Consider the following 18358-nt stretch of genomic DNA (forward strand, 5'->3'; position numbering starts at 1 on the left):
CCAATGATGATTTTTCAGTGGAGAAGTGTTTAATGATCTCTTAGTATCACTATCAAAGGCGGTCAGAGTTATGGAGGATAACTTGTATAGAGAAGTAAACTAATTGTCACAGTATAGAGAAGTAAACTAATTGTCACAATTTGGAGTCCAGAATAGTCCCCAAATCACCTGAGCCAGTAAAAACTAGATCTCTCTGCCAAAAGGTGAGAGACATGGCAGCCAGTTTAGAATACAAACTCATTTGCAAAACATTATGGAAGAGTATAAGCAATATTCTCTCACCCAACAGCCAACAAAAAACGGAAGGGAAAATGCCCTTGCAGGAAACTCAGCAGAGAACTCCAGAAAACCAGCTCATTCCAAGAATTCAAGATGCACTAGAAAGATGTGAAACAGAAACACAGCTGCCAACATTTCTACTGCCATTCATGAGAGGTCAGTTTCATTATTGCAAGTGGATTCCAACACCTCAATACCAAATGTATCCTGAAGTAGTGTACATAGTAAAGGATGAAATTGTGAAGCTGGGCTGGGTCTGATCTGATTAAATGTCTGTCTTTTTGAGAAGGAAATCTTTCCTGGAAGCAGCATGTTTTGTTTTGTTTTTTTTAAACCCTTCTCTTCCATCTTAGAATCAAAGGCAGAAGAGCGGTAAGGGCTAGGCAACAGGGATTAAGTGACTTGCCCAGGGTCACACAGCTAGGAAATGTCTGAGGCCAGATTTGAACCCAGGACCTCCCATCTCTAGGCCTGGTTCTCAATCTACTGAGCCACCTAGCTGTCCCCAAGGCAGCATCATTTTCGAGGTAACCAGAGAATAATTTTCAAGGTATCTTGCAAGAAAAGTTTCTAAATGAATGGGAAAGATCATGAATGACATTATTACCACAAAAAAGGTGTCTTAGAAGATCTCTGATCTCTATGTCCAATTTTTCATCTTTATAAAATCTTTATATGAATGATCTCTGCTTATATGAGGGTACCCCTAAGGAAAACACTGGAAATGGAACAAGTAGAGTTTCACAGATAATTCTTTATAATGGACTACATCTTCAGTCACTTAATTGACAGAGACGTACAGAATACAAGATCCCTAGCACTTATCATTCAGATGTTTTATTTATTTTTAAAACCCTTACCTTCCAAGGCAGAAGAGCAGTAAAAGAATGGGGATTAAATAACTTGTCCAGGGTCACCCAGCTAGGAAGTGCCTGAGGTCACATTTGAACCCAGGACCACCTGGTTCTCCATCCAGTGAGCCACCTACCTGCCCCCTGCTCCTACATTTTATAATAGATGTTTAGGTCATGTATCCATTTTGATCTTATCTTAGGGAATGGTGTAAAGTATTGGTCAATACCTAGTTTCTGTCAAACTGGTTTCCAGTTATCCTAGAAGTTTTTTTTTTTTAATCAAATAGTGATTTCTTATTCCTCAAACCTGGACCTATGATTCTGTCAAACACAAGATTACTATAATCTTTTACTGCTGTTTGTTGTATGTCTGTCCTGTTCCACTGATTTCCCTTTCTATTTCTTAGACGGTACCAGATGGTTTTGTTTGCTTCATAATACAATTTAAAATCAGGTACTGCCAGGCCTCTTGCTTTACATTTTTTCCATTAATTCCATTAATTCTAATTAATTGATATTTTTTCTTCCAAATGAAATCTGTTAATATTTTTTTAACTTGAGAAAGTCTAGACATAAGTAAGTTAGAAGAACAGGGAACATAGTAACTATCAGATTTATAGATAGGAATGGAATTAATGGGTCAACAAGTGAAGAAGAATATTGTGAAATGTAAAATGATAATTTTGAGTATATTTAGTGGACAGGTTTTTATACAAATAAAATAAAGGCCGCTATGAGGAGGAAAGCAGAAAATTTGGGGAAAAATTCTTAAGACGGTTTCTCAGACAGAGTTTTCATATTTGAATTTGGTCAGATTTTATAAGAATAAGAGCCATCCCCTAATTGATAAGTGGGCAAAAGATATGAAGAGACAATTTTTGGATGAAGAGATCAAAGCTGTATATAGGTTATGAAAACATGCTCTAAATCACTACTGATCAGAGAAAAGCAAACCAAAACAACTCTGAGATATCACCTCACCTCCATCAGACTGGCTAAAATGACAAAAGGGGAAAGTGATAAATGTTGGAGGAGATGGGGAACATTTTCTTTTTTTGGGGGGAGAACTTTTTATTGGTTAGAAGTCATAATTGAAGTTTCAAAAAACATACAACCCAAAGTGTCCTACCCTTTTACCTGCTCTCCCCAGAGGAGAACACTAATGTACCACTGGTGGACCTATGAACTCATCCAACCATCCTGTGGGAATTATACCTAGAGAGTTACAAAGCTGGGTATATTTTTACACCCAGCAATAAGATTGCTGGGTCTCTTTCCGAAGGAGATCAGGAAAAGAGGAAAAGAACCCATATGTTCCAAAATATTTACAAGTAGGTTTTTTTTGTGGTGGCAAAGAACTGGAAACTGAGGGGACACCAATCAATTGGGGAATGGCTGAACAAACTAGTATATAGTTGTGATGGAATACTATTGTACCATTAAGTAACAATAAAGAGACTGATTTCTTTAAAAAAAAAAAACCTTGAAGATAATGATGAGATAATGAGCAATGAAATGAGTAGAACCAGGAGAACAGTATAAACCACCACAGAACTAATGCTGGAAGAATAAACTGAGAATGCTCCCTCCAGAAAGTGAACAGAAAGATGAAACATGAAAGACTTAATTTATATGTAATGTTGGCCACCCTGACTGTGGTTGAGGGAAGGTAGGGAGGGGCTGGAATACTTGTGGATGGGATTTATTACATAGATATGAAAAAAAGTAACCTAAACATAAGGAGATGTATGATTTCAACGTGTATACTATCTTTTTTGTATGTGGAAATGCTTGTTTCATATTTGGTTTTGTAAAATTTGGAACAAAAATGATAAAAAACAGATTTTAAAGTGTTTGTATCAGACAAATTTCTTCAAAATATACAAAACACAGAAGTAATTTTGTTCAGTGCTTTCCTGATAACTGATATCAAGCAAGGCATAAAGCAGGGAAATGTTTGAGAAAAGTGCTTGCACAAGCTCTCTTGTGCAAGAAGCATCTCTTACACATGACCACATTCTCCAGAGCTTCCTGTGTTCAAGAATGACATTATGCTATTTGCATTGGACCCTGGAATATTCTAAGATCTTCCCATGAGATCCAAAGCCATTCAAAATGAAATAGCTTCAGCAATCCACAAAGGAATGAACAAATGAATGACCATCATTACAACATGTAGGAGAAGAAGATCAATGAGTTTGTCCATCAGCACATAGCTCTTGGCTAGGCACTGTAGATGGGCAGTGAATAGAGCACAAAACTGAAGAGAAACAAGAGTGGGATAGATATCATTTGGGAACTTTCAAAGATTCCAACATGCTGGAAAAGCCCATCATTTTATATACGAATATTCTTCTACAAACGACATACAATTGTGAATTTTGCCAAAAATTGCAGGTAACTTCAACACAAAGGAAAAGCCATAGAGGGGCTATAACTGTGGATTACATAAGAAAAGTAGGATAAATGACATCAATTGGGACATGTAAGAATGAGGGGGAAAAGGTGGTCTTGTTGTATAACAAGGGATAACATGCAGACAGCATGTGTTAGGAGTATTCACAAAATAATAATACGTAGCATTATATAGTGTTTTAAGGTTTCCAAGGAATTTTACATATGCTATCAAATTTGATCTTCTACAACAGTGGTTCCCAAACTTTTTTGGTCTACCACCCCCTTTCCAGAAAACATATTACTTAGTGCCCCCTGTCATATACTATCACCCCGCCCCCTTACAGTTATTCATTGCCTCCAAATGCACCTGTGGCCATCCCACTTCCCTGTATTGCTGCAGCACCCACCAGGGGGCAGTGGCGCCCACTTTGGGAATCACTGCACTGACGTAACCTTTCTAATAGTATACATCCCCCTTTCAAATCTGGATATATTCCAGTGAAGTTAACCATACACAGTTTGAGTAACTAGAGCTAATTTTATAAAGTTACACTATAGGAAATTCTTACAAAAAAAAAGATTTGAATTTAGGGCAATAGAATGGGTGGAGCAATGATCCTTTGGCATACTTATTTAATTTGGAGGCACTACAAGAGATTGTAAATTGGAGATCTATATATCTATACTGAATGCTCTCAAAATCTGTTTTGTGAGTCTTTCCAATCAATCACAGAAATCTGGGAACACTTATCTGTTAGATGCATCTGGGGGGCTCATCACAGGAACATTCCAACACAGATATCCTAAACACAGGACCTGTCCTAAGAGACCAACTTGTTTTGTAGCTGTAGTGCTACTGTAAAAATTAATCGTCTCCCAATTCTTGACTAATCAGCAGGAGAACAGACCAAACAGAACTATTTTCATATAAGGTGAGTAGGTTCTAACAGTCACTCTCGTGTCCCATGAGGCTGTATGCCCAAAATAAGGTCTAAACTTTCCTCCCCACACCTTAGTCACCTCTTTGGGGAGAAGTCCTGTCTATGTCCCCATTCTCTGATTTCAATGGATATTTCCCCTATATTTGACAGATGGCAAGGTTTTTCTCTTTTTATCACAGACTATGAGCCAATACTGGCAGTAAGCAACATTTTTTCTTGGGATCAAGCCTTTTTCCTTGAAAGCATCTCAGATATGATAATATAATTAAATAGGAAAATATGATTCATTCCAAATAAATTTGCTTATAACAACTTTTCTGGAACATGGTTCTTAGGTCAAGTCAGATGATCTGTGTATACAACATAAATCTGTAAAAAAACCTCAAATGTTTTTGTAAAACACAATATGTTTCTTCTGGATGAAGCAATGTTTTACCTTTAAATTTCTAATCAGTATCTATAAATAGAACAGGATGTTCCAGTTAGATGGACATTTCTGGGTTAGTTTTGTTTTAGGGAAAATATTGAAATATAACAGTATAAAAAGTCAAAGTCATTCTTTCCAGATTTGAACATGCATAGAAAATTACCGTCTGACGTTTTCATTAACTCGGCTTTCAGTTTTTCCACACTTTCCACTAGATTTTTATTTTCTGCATCTAACTTCTGTTCGTCTCCCTTGCCAGTTTTCTCCAAGACCTATTACAAAACAATTTTGCAAGAAGTTAATGTTAGATGGAATTATGGTGATTTTTTTTTTCACAGGGAAATTAACAATGAGCAAATGACTTGAATAGATCCAATTTAAATTACTGGCTACCATTTAGCAGAAACATCTTGAGATGAGTAAGGTGAGTTTTCACCAAATTCAAATTCCAGCATCAAAGGAAATATAAAGGTAAAAAAATTTGAATCCAAACTATTAGGTGACTTTTAAAGAGTTAGCTCTCCTGTGTCTTGCACATAGGAGTAGGTATTAATATTTAATAGCTGCTGAATTATCTAGCTGATGTTACTAGTAATTCTAATAAAAGAATTTAAACACGACATTTATGCAAATAAGTGATAACAGAAAGCATTTGATTTTTGTTGTTGTTGGGAGGTGGGTCTGTTTGTGGAAGTACATTGTGAAAAGATATTGTGGTCTACTTTTACCCATGGCACTTGGAAAACTGAATAAATCATAAGCAAATAGTCTAAATTATTTTTATTCAATGTGAACTTTAGGCAGTTCAAATTATATTTTAAAAAATGAGGATCCTCAAAATGATTATTTTTCTTCATTTAATTCATCTAAGACAGGTCAAAAAAAGAGAGATGAATTCAAAGGTTAAATATCTGACAGAAGTAATATCCTTAAAAGAAGAAGAAACTCATATCCTCAGCATGGGGTTCAGGCTCACACGCTCTTTGTATTTGGATGGAAATTATTAGAACAGATATAACAATCTAGTCTATTCCTCATAAGAGATATACCAAAGTGATTTTAAGGTTACCAAAAGATGACAAAGCAAAGTTATTACCTAAGAAGTGAAATATCAAAATGCAAAAATTATCTAGAATTATGAGGCTCAGCATTTCATTGAAATTTCTTAATTTGTGAATTTAGTTTATGTAGGAAAAATAGAGCTTTTGGGAACAATTTAGTACTCAAACCTATTTTGCCCAATTTATGTCTTTGCTAGGGAATATAATTTAGTCCAGACAGCACTGAATAAGCAGAAATATGGTAGAACACATGCCAACATGAGATTAGTATACTGGTAGAGTACTTGATTGTGGTACAGGCCCACAAACTCCAACTCAACTTAGGGTGGGCAGATTGATTTCTTTTTATCATTTATTGCTTTATAATAATTCCATCATATCTAGTGAATGGAGAAGGAAATGAAATCTTTTCAATTTTGGGGCCCTTACTGTGACATCAGCAGACTTCACATAACTATAAGCAGCTGCATTGTTATTTGCTGATAGTAAAAATAACTACTATGTTTTCAGTTAACACTTCTAAAATGTTACACTGATTTCTCTGCTCATTTTTGTATATGTATTTATTGTATTTACTTCTTTTGGTTAAACATTTCTCATTACATTTTAATTTGGTTCCCTTCATCTCAGTGTTAGAAGGTTCCTCAAAGGCCATTTAGGTCAACCTATACAGATTGTACTCAAAAAACCACTGTTTGAAGATCAAGAAAAGACAAGCTCATTCGACTTTTGCACAGCTTTCCTTCTTAGGACATTTCCCCTTATGTATTAGGAGCCTAAATGCACTTTTCCGTAATATCCATGATTTGTTTCTAGTTTAACTTTCTGCGGCCAAAGCAGAAGCCATGTAATTTCTTTTCCATCTAACAAACCTTTAAATTCTTGAAAATGGCTATTTTTCTTCCCCCAAAGATTAATAATAACAATTACTATTTTAAGGATGAGATTATTTACATTAGGTAGCATTCATATAACACTTTAAGATTTGCAAAGCACTTTAAATATGTTACTTTATATTTGAGCCTCACAGTAAACCTATGAGGCAGATGCTATTATTACTCTCATTTTATGGATAAGGAAAATAGTTAATCCTTTTTAATGAATTTGTATCTTTTTTTTTCTCAACATCTACCTATGTCTGACAAAAACAAATTCATGCATGAAGCAGATTTATCCAGCCTACAAAAGGTATATTTGCTCATTTGTGGGTTTTGAATAGAAATTCATGCCACCCCTAACACGATTACCCCACAGTTTCCTAGGGGGCTGGATCAAAGACACAGCAGCATTGGTATAGGGTATACTTTTCTGCCTGAACTATCCTAGCTCAAGGAAAAATAGTGAGAACTAATACACAGGGAAGGCCAAGTGGTGGAGCTGTAAAATAGAAAACTAGTCTGTTTTCAGACACTTCCTACCAGTGCCTTTTTGGGATTTGGCCCTATAATTTCATTGGAATGAGACAGTCTTAGTAGGGGAACTTCTTTTATAAATGAAAATCAATAACTCATCTGCCCATGGTAAGAAGTGGGATTTATACTCAGGTCTTTTGGTCTTCCAGATCAGTTCCTTATTGACAATTTGCCCATTTGCTTCTCATTAATAAATTAGGAGAAATAAACAATTGATTCTTTCTTACTGACTAAAAAAGAAACTCCCTGAGCACACCTTGAAGACATTTAATTTTTTTACAAAGTGGGTTTGTTATAAATCATTAAGGGAAGTGGGTTTGATAAAAAGGAATAATCAATACCTGTTTTAGCCTTTCGTTCTCTTCCATATATTTTTTGGCAGCATCGTTGTTACTGTCTGCTTGTATTTTCAGCACTCCCTTGATTCCCAGCTCTTTGGACAGCTGAGTAATGAGGGTAACCAGACGTCGTAATACTCTAAGAAACAAAGGAATTGCAATTTCATAAATGTGTCAAATATTTGTTCTGGGATTTACATGCAGAGAAAGACAATGTTTATCTTACTTTTGGTACAGATAGTTGCACAAAGCCAAAGTACAAGGAAAACGGGTAGAAATGAAAGGAGGACTCATTATAACTTGCAAAGGGCTTATAATAAGCACCTCCCCCCCCACCCATCCGCAAAAAAAAAAAAAAAAAAAAAAAAAAAAAAAAAAAAAAAAAAGAAAGGGTTTCTTCTGCCATTTTTTTCAGAAAGAGTACACACAGTTGTAACACAGTTTGAAGGTTATTACTAATATGCTAGCAGGTTACAACACTATAAGGTGCTTATAATTCAATGAGCACCTAGAGGTCAGTATTTTTTTTAAACCCTTACTTAACTCCTTAGTATCAATTCTAAGACAAAAGAATGGCAAGGGTTAAGCAGCTTGCCCAGGGTCACACAACTAGGAAGTATCTGAAGTCACATTTGAACCCAGGGCCTCCCATCTCCAGGGCTGGCTCTCTCTCCACTGAGCCATGTAGCTGCTCCTAGAACTCAAGTCTTTATGTAGTAGTACATGGTCAGGTGTGGCCCTGGACACAATTCTGACTCAGTTCTCATTTCTTTTCTGCCTCCTCTTTTCTTTCAGGCCTTTCCACATGTCCCCATATTTCCTTTCCCCTTCTAGCCTGGTTGGACCTTTTCCTTTCTTAAAACAAAACAAAACCCATACCTTCCACCTTAAAATCAATACTATGTATTGGTTCCAAGGCAGAACAGTAAGGGTTAGGCAATGAAGGTTAAGTGACTCACCCAGGGTCATATAGTTAGGAAGTGTCTGAGGCCATATTTGAACCCAGGACCTCTCATTTCTAGGCCTGATTCTTAATTCCCTGAGCCACCTCACTGCCCTCTGGACCTTTTCTTTGGAGCATCATCTCAAGTCTCTTCCTTCAGTTTTTATCTGTGACAAGGAAGTGGCCCTTCGCTTCACAAAAAATGATCCCATTACATGAACTTAAAAAAACAAACAAACCAAAAAACCAGAACCCTTATCTTTTGTCTTAGAATCAATACTGTGTATTGGTTAGAAGGCAGAAGAGTGGTAAGGGTATCTGAGGTCACATTTGAACCTAGGACCTTCTATCTCTAGGTTTGGCTTCTAGCTGCCCCCTACATGAACTCTTTTTTTTCAATTCATTTTATTTTTCTTTTAAAAATTAAATTAAAATTTATAATTAATTTGTTATTTTATTATATTTAGATTATTCCTACATGAACTCTTTTTTTTGTTGTTTTTTTTTAACCCTTAACTTCTGGGTATTGGTTCCTAGGTGGAAGAGTGGTAAGGGTGGGCAATGGGGGTCAAATGACTTGCCCAGGGTCACAGAGTGGGGAAGTGTCTGAGGTCGGATTTGAACCTAGGACCTCCTGTCTCTAGGCCTGGTTCTCAATCCACTGAGCTACCCAGCTGCTCCCGCTACATGAACTCATTCTCATACTATATTCTCTAGCAGGTATCCTCTCAATTACCCTGTTTTCTCTAATATTTAACTTCTTCCTATATATACTCAAGTCTTACTCGTCCTTAAAAAAACTTTCATTTGACCCTGTCATCTCTGTGAGCCATCATGCTGTATTTGCCAAATTCTTGGAAATAGCTGTCTTCACTTCCTCTTCTCTCTCTCACTCCTCATCCCTTCCCAATCTCATCATCCAAAGGAAACCGCTCTTTCCAAAGTTATCAGTGACTTCATAATCGTCAAGTGAGACATTCTTTTCTCATTTTTCCCCCTCTTTACCTTTCTGCTGCTGCCTATGGCCTAGCTAAGCACCCTCTCCTCCTGGATGTTCTTGTCCGGTTCTCCTCTTACCTGTCTGAATGATACTTCTCTGTCTCCTTTGCTGGCTTATCAGCGAATCCTGCCCATTATCTCCTGGTATACCCCAAGGCTTTGCACTGGGGCCTTGTCTCATCCCTCTGCAGCCTCTCATTTGATAACCTCATTGGCTCAAATGATCATCTCTAGGTATTAGACTGCTGAATTTATATACCAGTATTGGTTTTTCTCTTGGGCTCCAGTCTTATGCTACTAATTGACTATTTCAGAATCGGTATTTCAAACTGGACGTCCCACATGCATCTCAAACTCATTAAGCAAAAACAGAACTTACCACACTTTCCCCGAAACCCATCCTTCTTCTGAATTTCCCTATTGCTGCTGAGTAACTCAATTTCTAGATTCTCATGTTCACAGCATCAGTGTTATCCTCATTTTCTCATTTTTCCTTATCCTACGTATCCAGTCACTATTGTCAAATCTTCTTGTTTCTTCCTCCACATCATCTCTTATGTATACCACTTCTCATGACTCACATGGCTATTACCTTCGCTTCAGCACCTTGCCTCCTCTCACCTAGATGACTTAATGGCTTCCAAACTGTCCTCTCAGACTCAAATCTCTCCACATGTCTCCCCCAGAGAGCTGTGAAAATGTGATTCTTAAGTACAGATCTGACTATATCATACAGTCTCTCCCTTTCCTCCCTCAGCAATAAGCCCCATTACCTTTAGGTTAAGCTACAAACCCCTTGGTTTCCTTTAGAAAGTCCTCTACAACCAGGCCCCAACTTATTAAAAAATGACAGCCCTTCTTGCATACCATGGTCATATCAAATCAAATGGTTTTTTAGCTGTTTCTCGTACCTGGTTGCTCATTCCCCAGTTCCATGCCTTTGTACTAGGCACTGCCCTTAACTGAAATGTCCTTCCTTCTCCTTCCCACCTCTTCACATACCACCTTCTATATGAAGCATCTTCTTATCATTCCAACATCTACTGATCTTTCTCCTTAAACTATCTCGTATTTATTCTGTATATATTTATATGCATGGACATAACATCTCCCTTGATAGAGTATAAACTCTATGAGACCAGGGATTAATTAGTTTCTTCGTTTTTGTATGTCCAAAGCCTAATGCAGTGCTTGGGACATAACATTTAATAAATGCTTGCTAACTGATGGATACAGATAATGCCAGCATTCCTGCTTCATTGGCATCCTTTTACCACTCACCTGCCTGCTGTTTCATTACTGCTAGACATGCCATGCGGCTAGTAAGTCAAGCTGTGTTACTAATGGGTAATAACAGCTTCATCTATTATCTTCCAGATAACATTTTTATTTCAGCAGTGCTCTAAAGCACATTAAATCACAAAGAAGAAGGGTCGGAAGAATTTCAGGCAGTGTGATGGAACTGGTGAAGGCCACTTCTTGGGAAAGACTTGGAAAGACAGTCCCGTGCTGCATGGCCTAGCCTGGAGCTTCAGGAAGCTTCCTCTGCAGATGCTATAACCTTGGCCCCGGGGCAGCTGTCTCTTTTCAAAGAAGACATCTAGAATTCCAGGAACCAAAAACAATGGCTGGGAATTCAATTTTCAATTTGGTACTTAAAGCCTGAAATTAAAGTTATGGCAATGGATTTCTTTGGTGAAGCCATCAATGTGAAAGAGAATGGTTTCATAGGCAGATGGGAGAAACTAATTATTTGAGGATGGAGCGGGCCTTCTTTTTAAATATGCCTTTCACTTACAGCCATAGAAATAAGGAGAATCCAGAAATATAAAGATTCCTTTGTGCCCTGAAAAGTTTCATCTGTACATGTTCATAAGCACTGGGATTGTTGCTTGAACTCTTTTCAAGCCCGTGACTGATAGAATACTTCTTCACTTCTCTCACAGCATCTAAAAAAGAGAAATTAAAAAAAAAAGTTCCTTGCCTTAAACAAAGAAGAAAACAATTCAAAAATATTTTAGATTTGTTCACTGTCTTATTTGGGAGTTTGTAGAGCTTATCGGGCTCTTCAAAGGTAGGAATTGCATTGTATTGCAACATATATACACAAGGAATGAGTTTTGGTGTCATCTGAAATCCCAAGGCAATGAGTGGCCTGCACCACTATTTTCTGTCTGACAGTGTTAGGCATCTTTTATATTTAACAACTGGCTTCTGTTTCCTCACAAAAATAACTTTCATGTTGCTATAGGATCTAAACACCAAAAAGGGAAAAGGCTTCATCCAAAGCACAAACTATGAGGTGGCACTGTCTGCTTTGATTTACCTTGCAATAATCATTAAACATTTAAACAGTACATTAATAAAGTTCTCTCTTACTTAAGTCAACTGTGATCCCAGAGAACTGATGACAATGTTTGCTACTCACCTCCTTGACAGAAAATGGACTCAAGATGAAGAATAAGACATCTAGTTTTCAGATATGCCCAAGGCAAGAATTTATTTTGCTTGATTATGCATATTTGTTATAAAAGTTTTTTTTTACTTTTTTTGATGGAAAAGATGAAAGAGAAAAATTTTTTGTTAAAATAAATTAAATTTAAGAAAAAAATTCTTTCTCAGAATTGTGTTTTCCTTTACTTTCCTAAATCCATAAATATTTCTAGGTGTTATGGTGCAATGAAGAGAGTACTGACCTTAGAGTTGTGATATTTGTACTAGGTTTTAGTTCAAGTTCTGGTATTAACTAGCCAAGTGACACTGGACAAGTCAGCTCACTACTCTCTCTCTGAGCCAGGGGTCGGCAACCTTTTTGGCCGTGAGAGCCATAAATGCCACATTTTTATAATTTCGTGAGAGCCGTACAGAGCTCACAGTGTGGCTCCTGTAACAGTGTGCGCTTCTGTAACAGCACCTGAAAAAAAATTGACTTTATGGCTCCTGCAGAAAGAGCCATATCTGGCCCTCAAAAGAGCCAGATATGGCTTGAGACCCATACGTTGCCGACCCCTGCTCTGAGCTTTAATTTCATCAACTGATATCAACTGACAAAAAATAGCGTATTAGACTAGATGCTCTCCAGGGTCTTTTCCATCTTTAACATCCTAATAGTCTAAGTTTCTTCTGCAAAAAACTGATAAAGTACAAGCTGCTCAGTGAGGGAGTGCCACATAACTAGACACCACTTATGGTATAAAGCTCTAAATCAAGCTTTGCCTTTCTCCTGGAAGTACACAAAGCAAAGGAGATGTAATATTCTTATTCTTCTATTTTTGTTGTTCATATCATCATGACATATCAGGAATTTAGTCTGTCTCAAAAAAAAAAAAAAAGATATATTGTCTTCCTATATCCCACCACGGGTAGTTAGGTGGCACAGTGTATGGAAGGCTGGGACTAGGGTCAGTAATACCTGAGTTCAAATTCAGTCTCAAATACTTACTCCTGGGTGAACCTAGTCAAGTCACTTAACCCAGTTTGCCTCAGTTTCCTCATCCATAAAATAAGCTGGAGTAGGAAATGGCAATCCATTCCAGAATTTCTGCCAAGAAAACCCTGAATGAAGTCAAAAGAGGAGCCTGAAAAATACCCCACTAAAGTGAACAAGATCATAAAGTTGGAGCAATGATAGTAAAGCTTTAAAGAACTATATAAATGTCAGTTAACATCATGATAATCTCCTGTCATCTAATCCAACTGCCCTCATTAAATAAGTGAGAAATCTGAGGTCAGAGAATTTAGTAAATTTAGAGAGCAAGTGGCATGTTTGAGGCTTGACTGTATATGACCTTTTCAGCTTGACAGAAGTCAGATAAGTCTTTTACAAATGTCTTATGTTCTGAAGGTTTATTTTGACTTTAGAACAGAAATGACATTTATGTAAACCTGGCCATAAAACAGTTTGGTTTCTAGGCTAGCCAATAAAAGTTTACTTAACCTCTAATGTAGAACTTCTTTAAGCTATAAAATACTAAACATTAAAAAAAATTTTAAAGCAGAAAACAATGTCATTGTAAATGTTCAATGTTTCAGTTACCCTGTGGCCTTAAATAGACTAAATGTGCCAATCAGGTAGTCCAATGACTTTTTATGCTGATACTGTTTCTGTGGGGAAAAAGTGTTCCACTTGTATGGTAAAGGGTAAGTGGGGAATATAAATGTGCCAGGAGCATGCCAATAAGTAGCTATGTTCCTTTGGGCTTCCGTTTCCTTTTCTGCAAAGTGAGAGGGTTGAATCTGATGATTCAGCTCTAAGAAATCTATTACTCCCCTTCCGCCCCAGCAGAGAGCTACTATAGGCACAATTAGGAAATATAATAGATGAGGGAACACTCTTCCCATTAAAAAGGAAAACATTCATAAATCAAAGTCATACTGACTTAAAATCCAAACACAACAGCCAGCCCATCTTTAAACTTTAAATTGGAAAAACAAAACCCCAAATAGTCAGAACCCTTTATATACATCCACTAGAGAAATGTACTGTTCAGTTATTGGGAAGTTGTTTTTCAGTTGGGACTGACTCTTTGTGAGCCCATTTAGGGTTTTCTTGGCAAAGTACTGCAATGATTTGCCATTTATTTCTCAAGTTTAGATAGAGGAAACTGAGGCAAACAGGGTCACACAGCTAGGAAGTGTCAGGCTGGATCTGAAATCAAGAAGAGGACTCTTCCTGACCCTGGGTTCTGCACTCTATCTACTCTGCCACCTCGCTGCCTAGAATCCTTCATTTACATCCACAGGAGAGATGTACTACTTACCAAGAAACAGAACAATCAACAGGACGATAATTGTAAGGAATGCCTTATTCCAGTAAGTTGCAATTTTGCCCCACAGTGGGAACATAAAGATCTTCTGCCACCTGGAACACAAAAGCAATAACAGTATGTTAGGGGAAGAGGGAGGTCGGGGTTGGAGGGGGCTGATAGTTAAATGTGCAAATGAATCAATAAAGGAGTTAAAACTACAGGAGGATATAACTACTGTCAGCCACCTATTGGGAGCTAGAGAGGACATAGTTCAAATCTCATCTTTGTCATTCATTAGCTAGGTGATCTTGAGGCAAGGCCTATCTCTTTAGGCTTCACTTACATTACCTAAAAAACGAGATGGCTAGACTAAATGATCTTTTGGACCCCTTCTAGCTCTTTTCTACTTCACACCTCAAAAAACGGTCATTCTCCTTCCTCCAGCCCTTCTCTCAGTTGGCTCCTTATCACACTGCCCACAGCAGCTGTTTCAAAACTTCTCTTCTTTCCTCAAGGCCTCAATTTCTCTCCTCCCCCTTCTTTCTCAACAGAAGCCTCTGTCCTGATTAGACTGAGGCCATCTATCTGGAGTTCCCTCACCTCCACATTCAAAAATCTCTTTAACTTCATTTCTCATTCACCCCAATTGTTGTTCAATTGAGTCCGACTTTTTTTTTTAATCCTTGCTTTCTGAATTAGAATACTAAGTATCAGTCCCAAGGTGGAGGGTTTATAAGGGCTGGGCAATTAGGGGTCACACAGCTAGGAAGTGTCTAAGACCCTTCTGACTCCAGGTCTGGCTCTCTCCCCAGAGACCCCCACCCCTCACCCCTCCAATGTTTGACTCTTTGTGACCCCATTTGGGTGTTTTATTGTTGTTGTTTTTTGCAAAGATACTGGAGTGTGTTTTTTCACTCATTTACAGGTGAGGAAACTGAGACAAACAGAAGGGACATGTCCAGGGGCATACAGATAGTGTCTGAGGCTGGATTTGAACTTGGGTCTTCATGATTCTAGGCCCAGCACTCTGTCCACTATGCCCATTTAGTTTTAGGCTCGGGTCTCATTAACTTCTTTCAAAGTTGAACTACACACCTCCTGATTCTATTTGAGCTTACTTCACTTATTACTCCTAGTCCTAATATTGTACCTCCACATCCCTTCCAGCTCTCCTTATCTTTTTCTTTCTTCCCCATCATCACCACTTAACCAACAGACCAATCCCCGGAAACAAAGAAAAGCCTTCTGTCTAAGTAAGTGCTTACTGACTAGCTTCCATTCTCTTTAGGTAACACCTTCTTTGTCTGGTCTATGCTTACTGTCTCTACTACTTCCCCAACCACTTACTCCTTAACCTCTTGCAATCTGGCTTCCTACCCAAGCACACCATTTCTCTATTTTCCTCGACCTTCATGCAGCCCCCAACACTGCTGATGGAACCTTGCTCTGCCTTAACACCCCAAAAGAGCCTTTCCTTTGACACCCCTGCAAATCTTCCTTCCATCTCTCTTTTCTTTCTCAGCCAAACTCTATGAAAAAGCCTTTTATACTCCCTTTCCTCTCTCTCCCACCCCACTCTTTGCAATGTGGCTTCCTATGGCCACACTCAATGGAAACTGTTCTTTTCAAAATTCCCAGTGATGGCTTCATTGCCCTTTCCTGGTCTTCATCCTTCTTGACTTCTCTGCCCCCTTTGGCAATGCTGACTGTCCAGTCCTTCTGGGTTTTCATGACATTCCTCTATAAAGATACACCAAGATAAGTGGAGAGATCTATATCTAGCCACATACCTACTGCACATTTCAAACTGGAAGTCTAAGAATTTTCAAATTCAACAAGTTCAAACTTGCACTCGGTTCGCCCAAACCCTCCCCATTCTAAACCTCCCAATTTCTGTTGAAGACCCTCACATCCTTCCAGTCTCCTAGATTTGTCATTCCATCATTATCCGGCCTAATCCTGACATTTCTGTCTGAGACGACTTCTCGACTCACAAAGCTACCATCTTGGCTCAAGCCTTCCTCGCTCCTCACCTGGAGTACTATAACACCTTCCTAACTGGTCTCCCCACCTCAAGTATGGCAGGAACACACTCTTGTCAAACCCTTACCTTCTTAGAATCAATACTGTGTATTGGTTCCAAAGCAGAAGAGCAGCAAGGGCTAGGCAATGGGGGTTATGACTTGTCCAGGGTCACACAGCTGGGAAGTATCTGAGGTCAAATTTAAACTCAGGTCCTCCTGTCTCTGGGCCTGGTTCTCAATCCACTGAGCCACCCAGCGGTCCCCAAGTAATTTTCTTTAGATCATATAACTACTTCAACCTTACCAGCTTCTTATTGCTTCTAGAATAGAATATGAAAATCCTCTTTTAAAGCCTTCATAACCTGGTCCCAACCTAATTTACCAATCTCATTGTATATCCCCCACCTCCCACTTGGCTATCCAGGCAAACTGGTCTTTTCTCTGTTTCTCACACACAAAACTCCATCTCTTCACACCTTTGGCCTGCTTGTCCCATATGCCTTGATGGCACTCCTCACCTGTCTGCCTCAGAGTTCTTTTCTATGAGATAGCTCAAGTACCATCTCTTACATGAAGCCTTTTTCTGATTCCTTCAGTTGCTAATGCCCTCTTTTCCAAACTATCTAATGTGGAATTGTTTCATATATACTTGTATTAACATTATTAATTTGCATATATTTGTTGTCTCTCTCCATTAGACTGCAAACTGCTTGTGAAGAGTTGTTTAACTCTTTGGACTTCTATCCCCAATGCACAACACATAGTAGATACTTAATAAAAACTTGTTTAGTCATTCGGTGATTGGAAAGCCATTCTCCATGGTGTGCCCCTGTCTCAGGCCCATATTTTCTTGGGTTCTTTGATGTTACTCTTTTCTGTACAGTGAGTATGGTGGATAGAGTATTGTTCTGTGTTTAAATCTTATTGTGAGTCTGACTTCCTTCCTGATCTCTAACAGTTTATAATCTTCCTGTTTCTGCTCTAGTCTCTGTGTAGTAAACAACTCTGAAATGTAAAAGATTCTAGTCTTGTAATTAGACTCTAGTTTGAGATCTATCCAGGAGGCAAAGCTCCATCGACTTCATTTGATCACACTAGTTTCTAATGCGTAGCTTTAAGCCAGTGTCCTGAGTCCAGCTAGGTTTTTCACCCTCCGATCATTTTTTAAAAATCCTTTCCTAAGGAGTTAGCTGAATGCAAAAGATCCAATTTCTAGTTTAATTTTTTTAAAAAGCTTAATCAACATTAAATACTTATATTCATACAGCATAGAGCTTACTTGATACACTACTGGAATCAGAGACAAAAAAAGGGCAGCACAGAGAGACAGGAAGTTTTCTACACTGGACATTCTAAATGAATCCATAACTGAGGAATGAAGGGCAACTAGGAGGCACAGTGTAGAGAGTGCCAGGCTGGAGCCAGGAATTCAAATCTGATCTCAGAAACTTCCTAGCTGTATGACCATTTAATCCTGTTGGCCTCAGTTTCTTCATCTGTAAAATGAGCTGGAGAAGGAAATGGCAAACCTTTCCAGTATCTTTGCCAGAGAAAACTCCAAGTAGGGTCACAAAGGATTAGCCACAACTAATCTAATAAACAACAACCGAAGAACTAAAGGCCAAAGTAGGCTTAAAAAATTATAATTCCATAAATAGAGTCATAGGATTTGGCATCAGGAAGGGGTGCTTTCTAATTTTGCCTCACATACTCTGACTGCAGACAAATGATTACTACCCTCAGTCTGTTTTCTCTTCTGTAAAGTGGGGACAGGATTTATAATAGCACCTACCTCACAGGGTTCTTATGAGGATCATGGATTATCATGCATGTACATTATCTGGTAAACTCTAAAGTGCTATTTATGGTTGGCTCTTGAGCCTCTGTAAGGATGGGTGAACTTCCATTCAGGAGGATGGAGACAAGAGTAGTACA

At 38.2% G+C, this 18358-nt stretch overlaps 1 protein-coding gene across 2 annotated transcripts in view; it reads right to left on the reverse strand.

The window, feature by feature from the left end:
- The window catches only part of LOC123250452 (B-cell receptor-associated protein 29-like), a 93207-nt gene that overhangs the window by 46415 nt on the left and 28434 nt on the right, over nt 1-18358 (reverse strand). For both annotated transcript variants that reach the window (XM_044679520.1, XM_044679521.1), the window contains 4 exons: nt 14412-14512; nt 11450-11600; nt 7713-7848; nt 5062-5170 (listed from right to left, as the gene is read on the reverse strand). In XM_044679520.1, the coding sequence (XP_044535455.1) occupies nt 5062-5170; nt 7713-7848; nt 11450-11600; nt 14412-14512 (497 nt within the window). The remainder of the gene's footprint in view (nt 1-5061; nt 5171-7712; nt 7849-11449; nt 11601-14411; nt 14513-18358) is intronic.

Source organism: Gracilinanus agilis, chromosome 5 (genome assembly GCF_016433145.1).
Source record: "Gracilinanus agilis isolate LMUSP501 chromosome 5, AgileGrace, whole genome shotgun sequence".
Lineage (NCBI taxonomy): Eukaryota > Metazoa > Chordata > Mammalia > Didelphimorphia > Didelphidae > Gracilinanus > Gracilinanus agilis.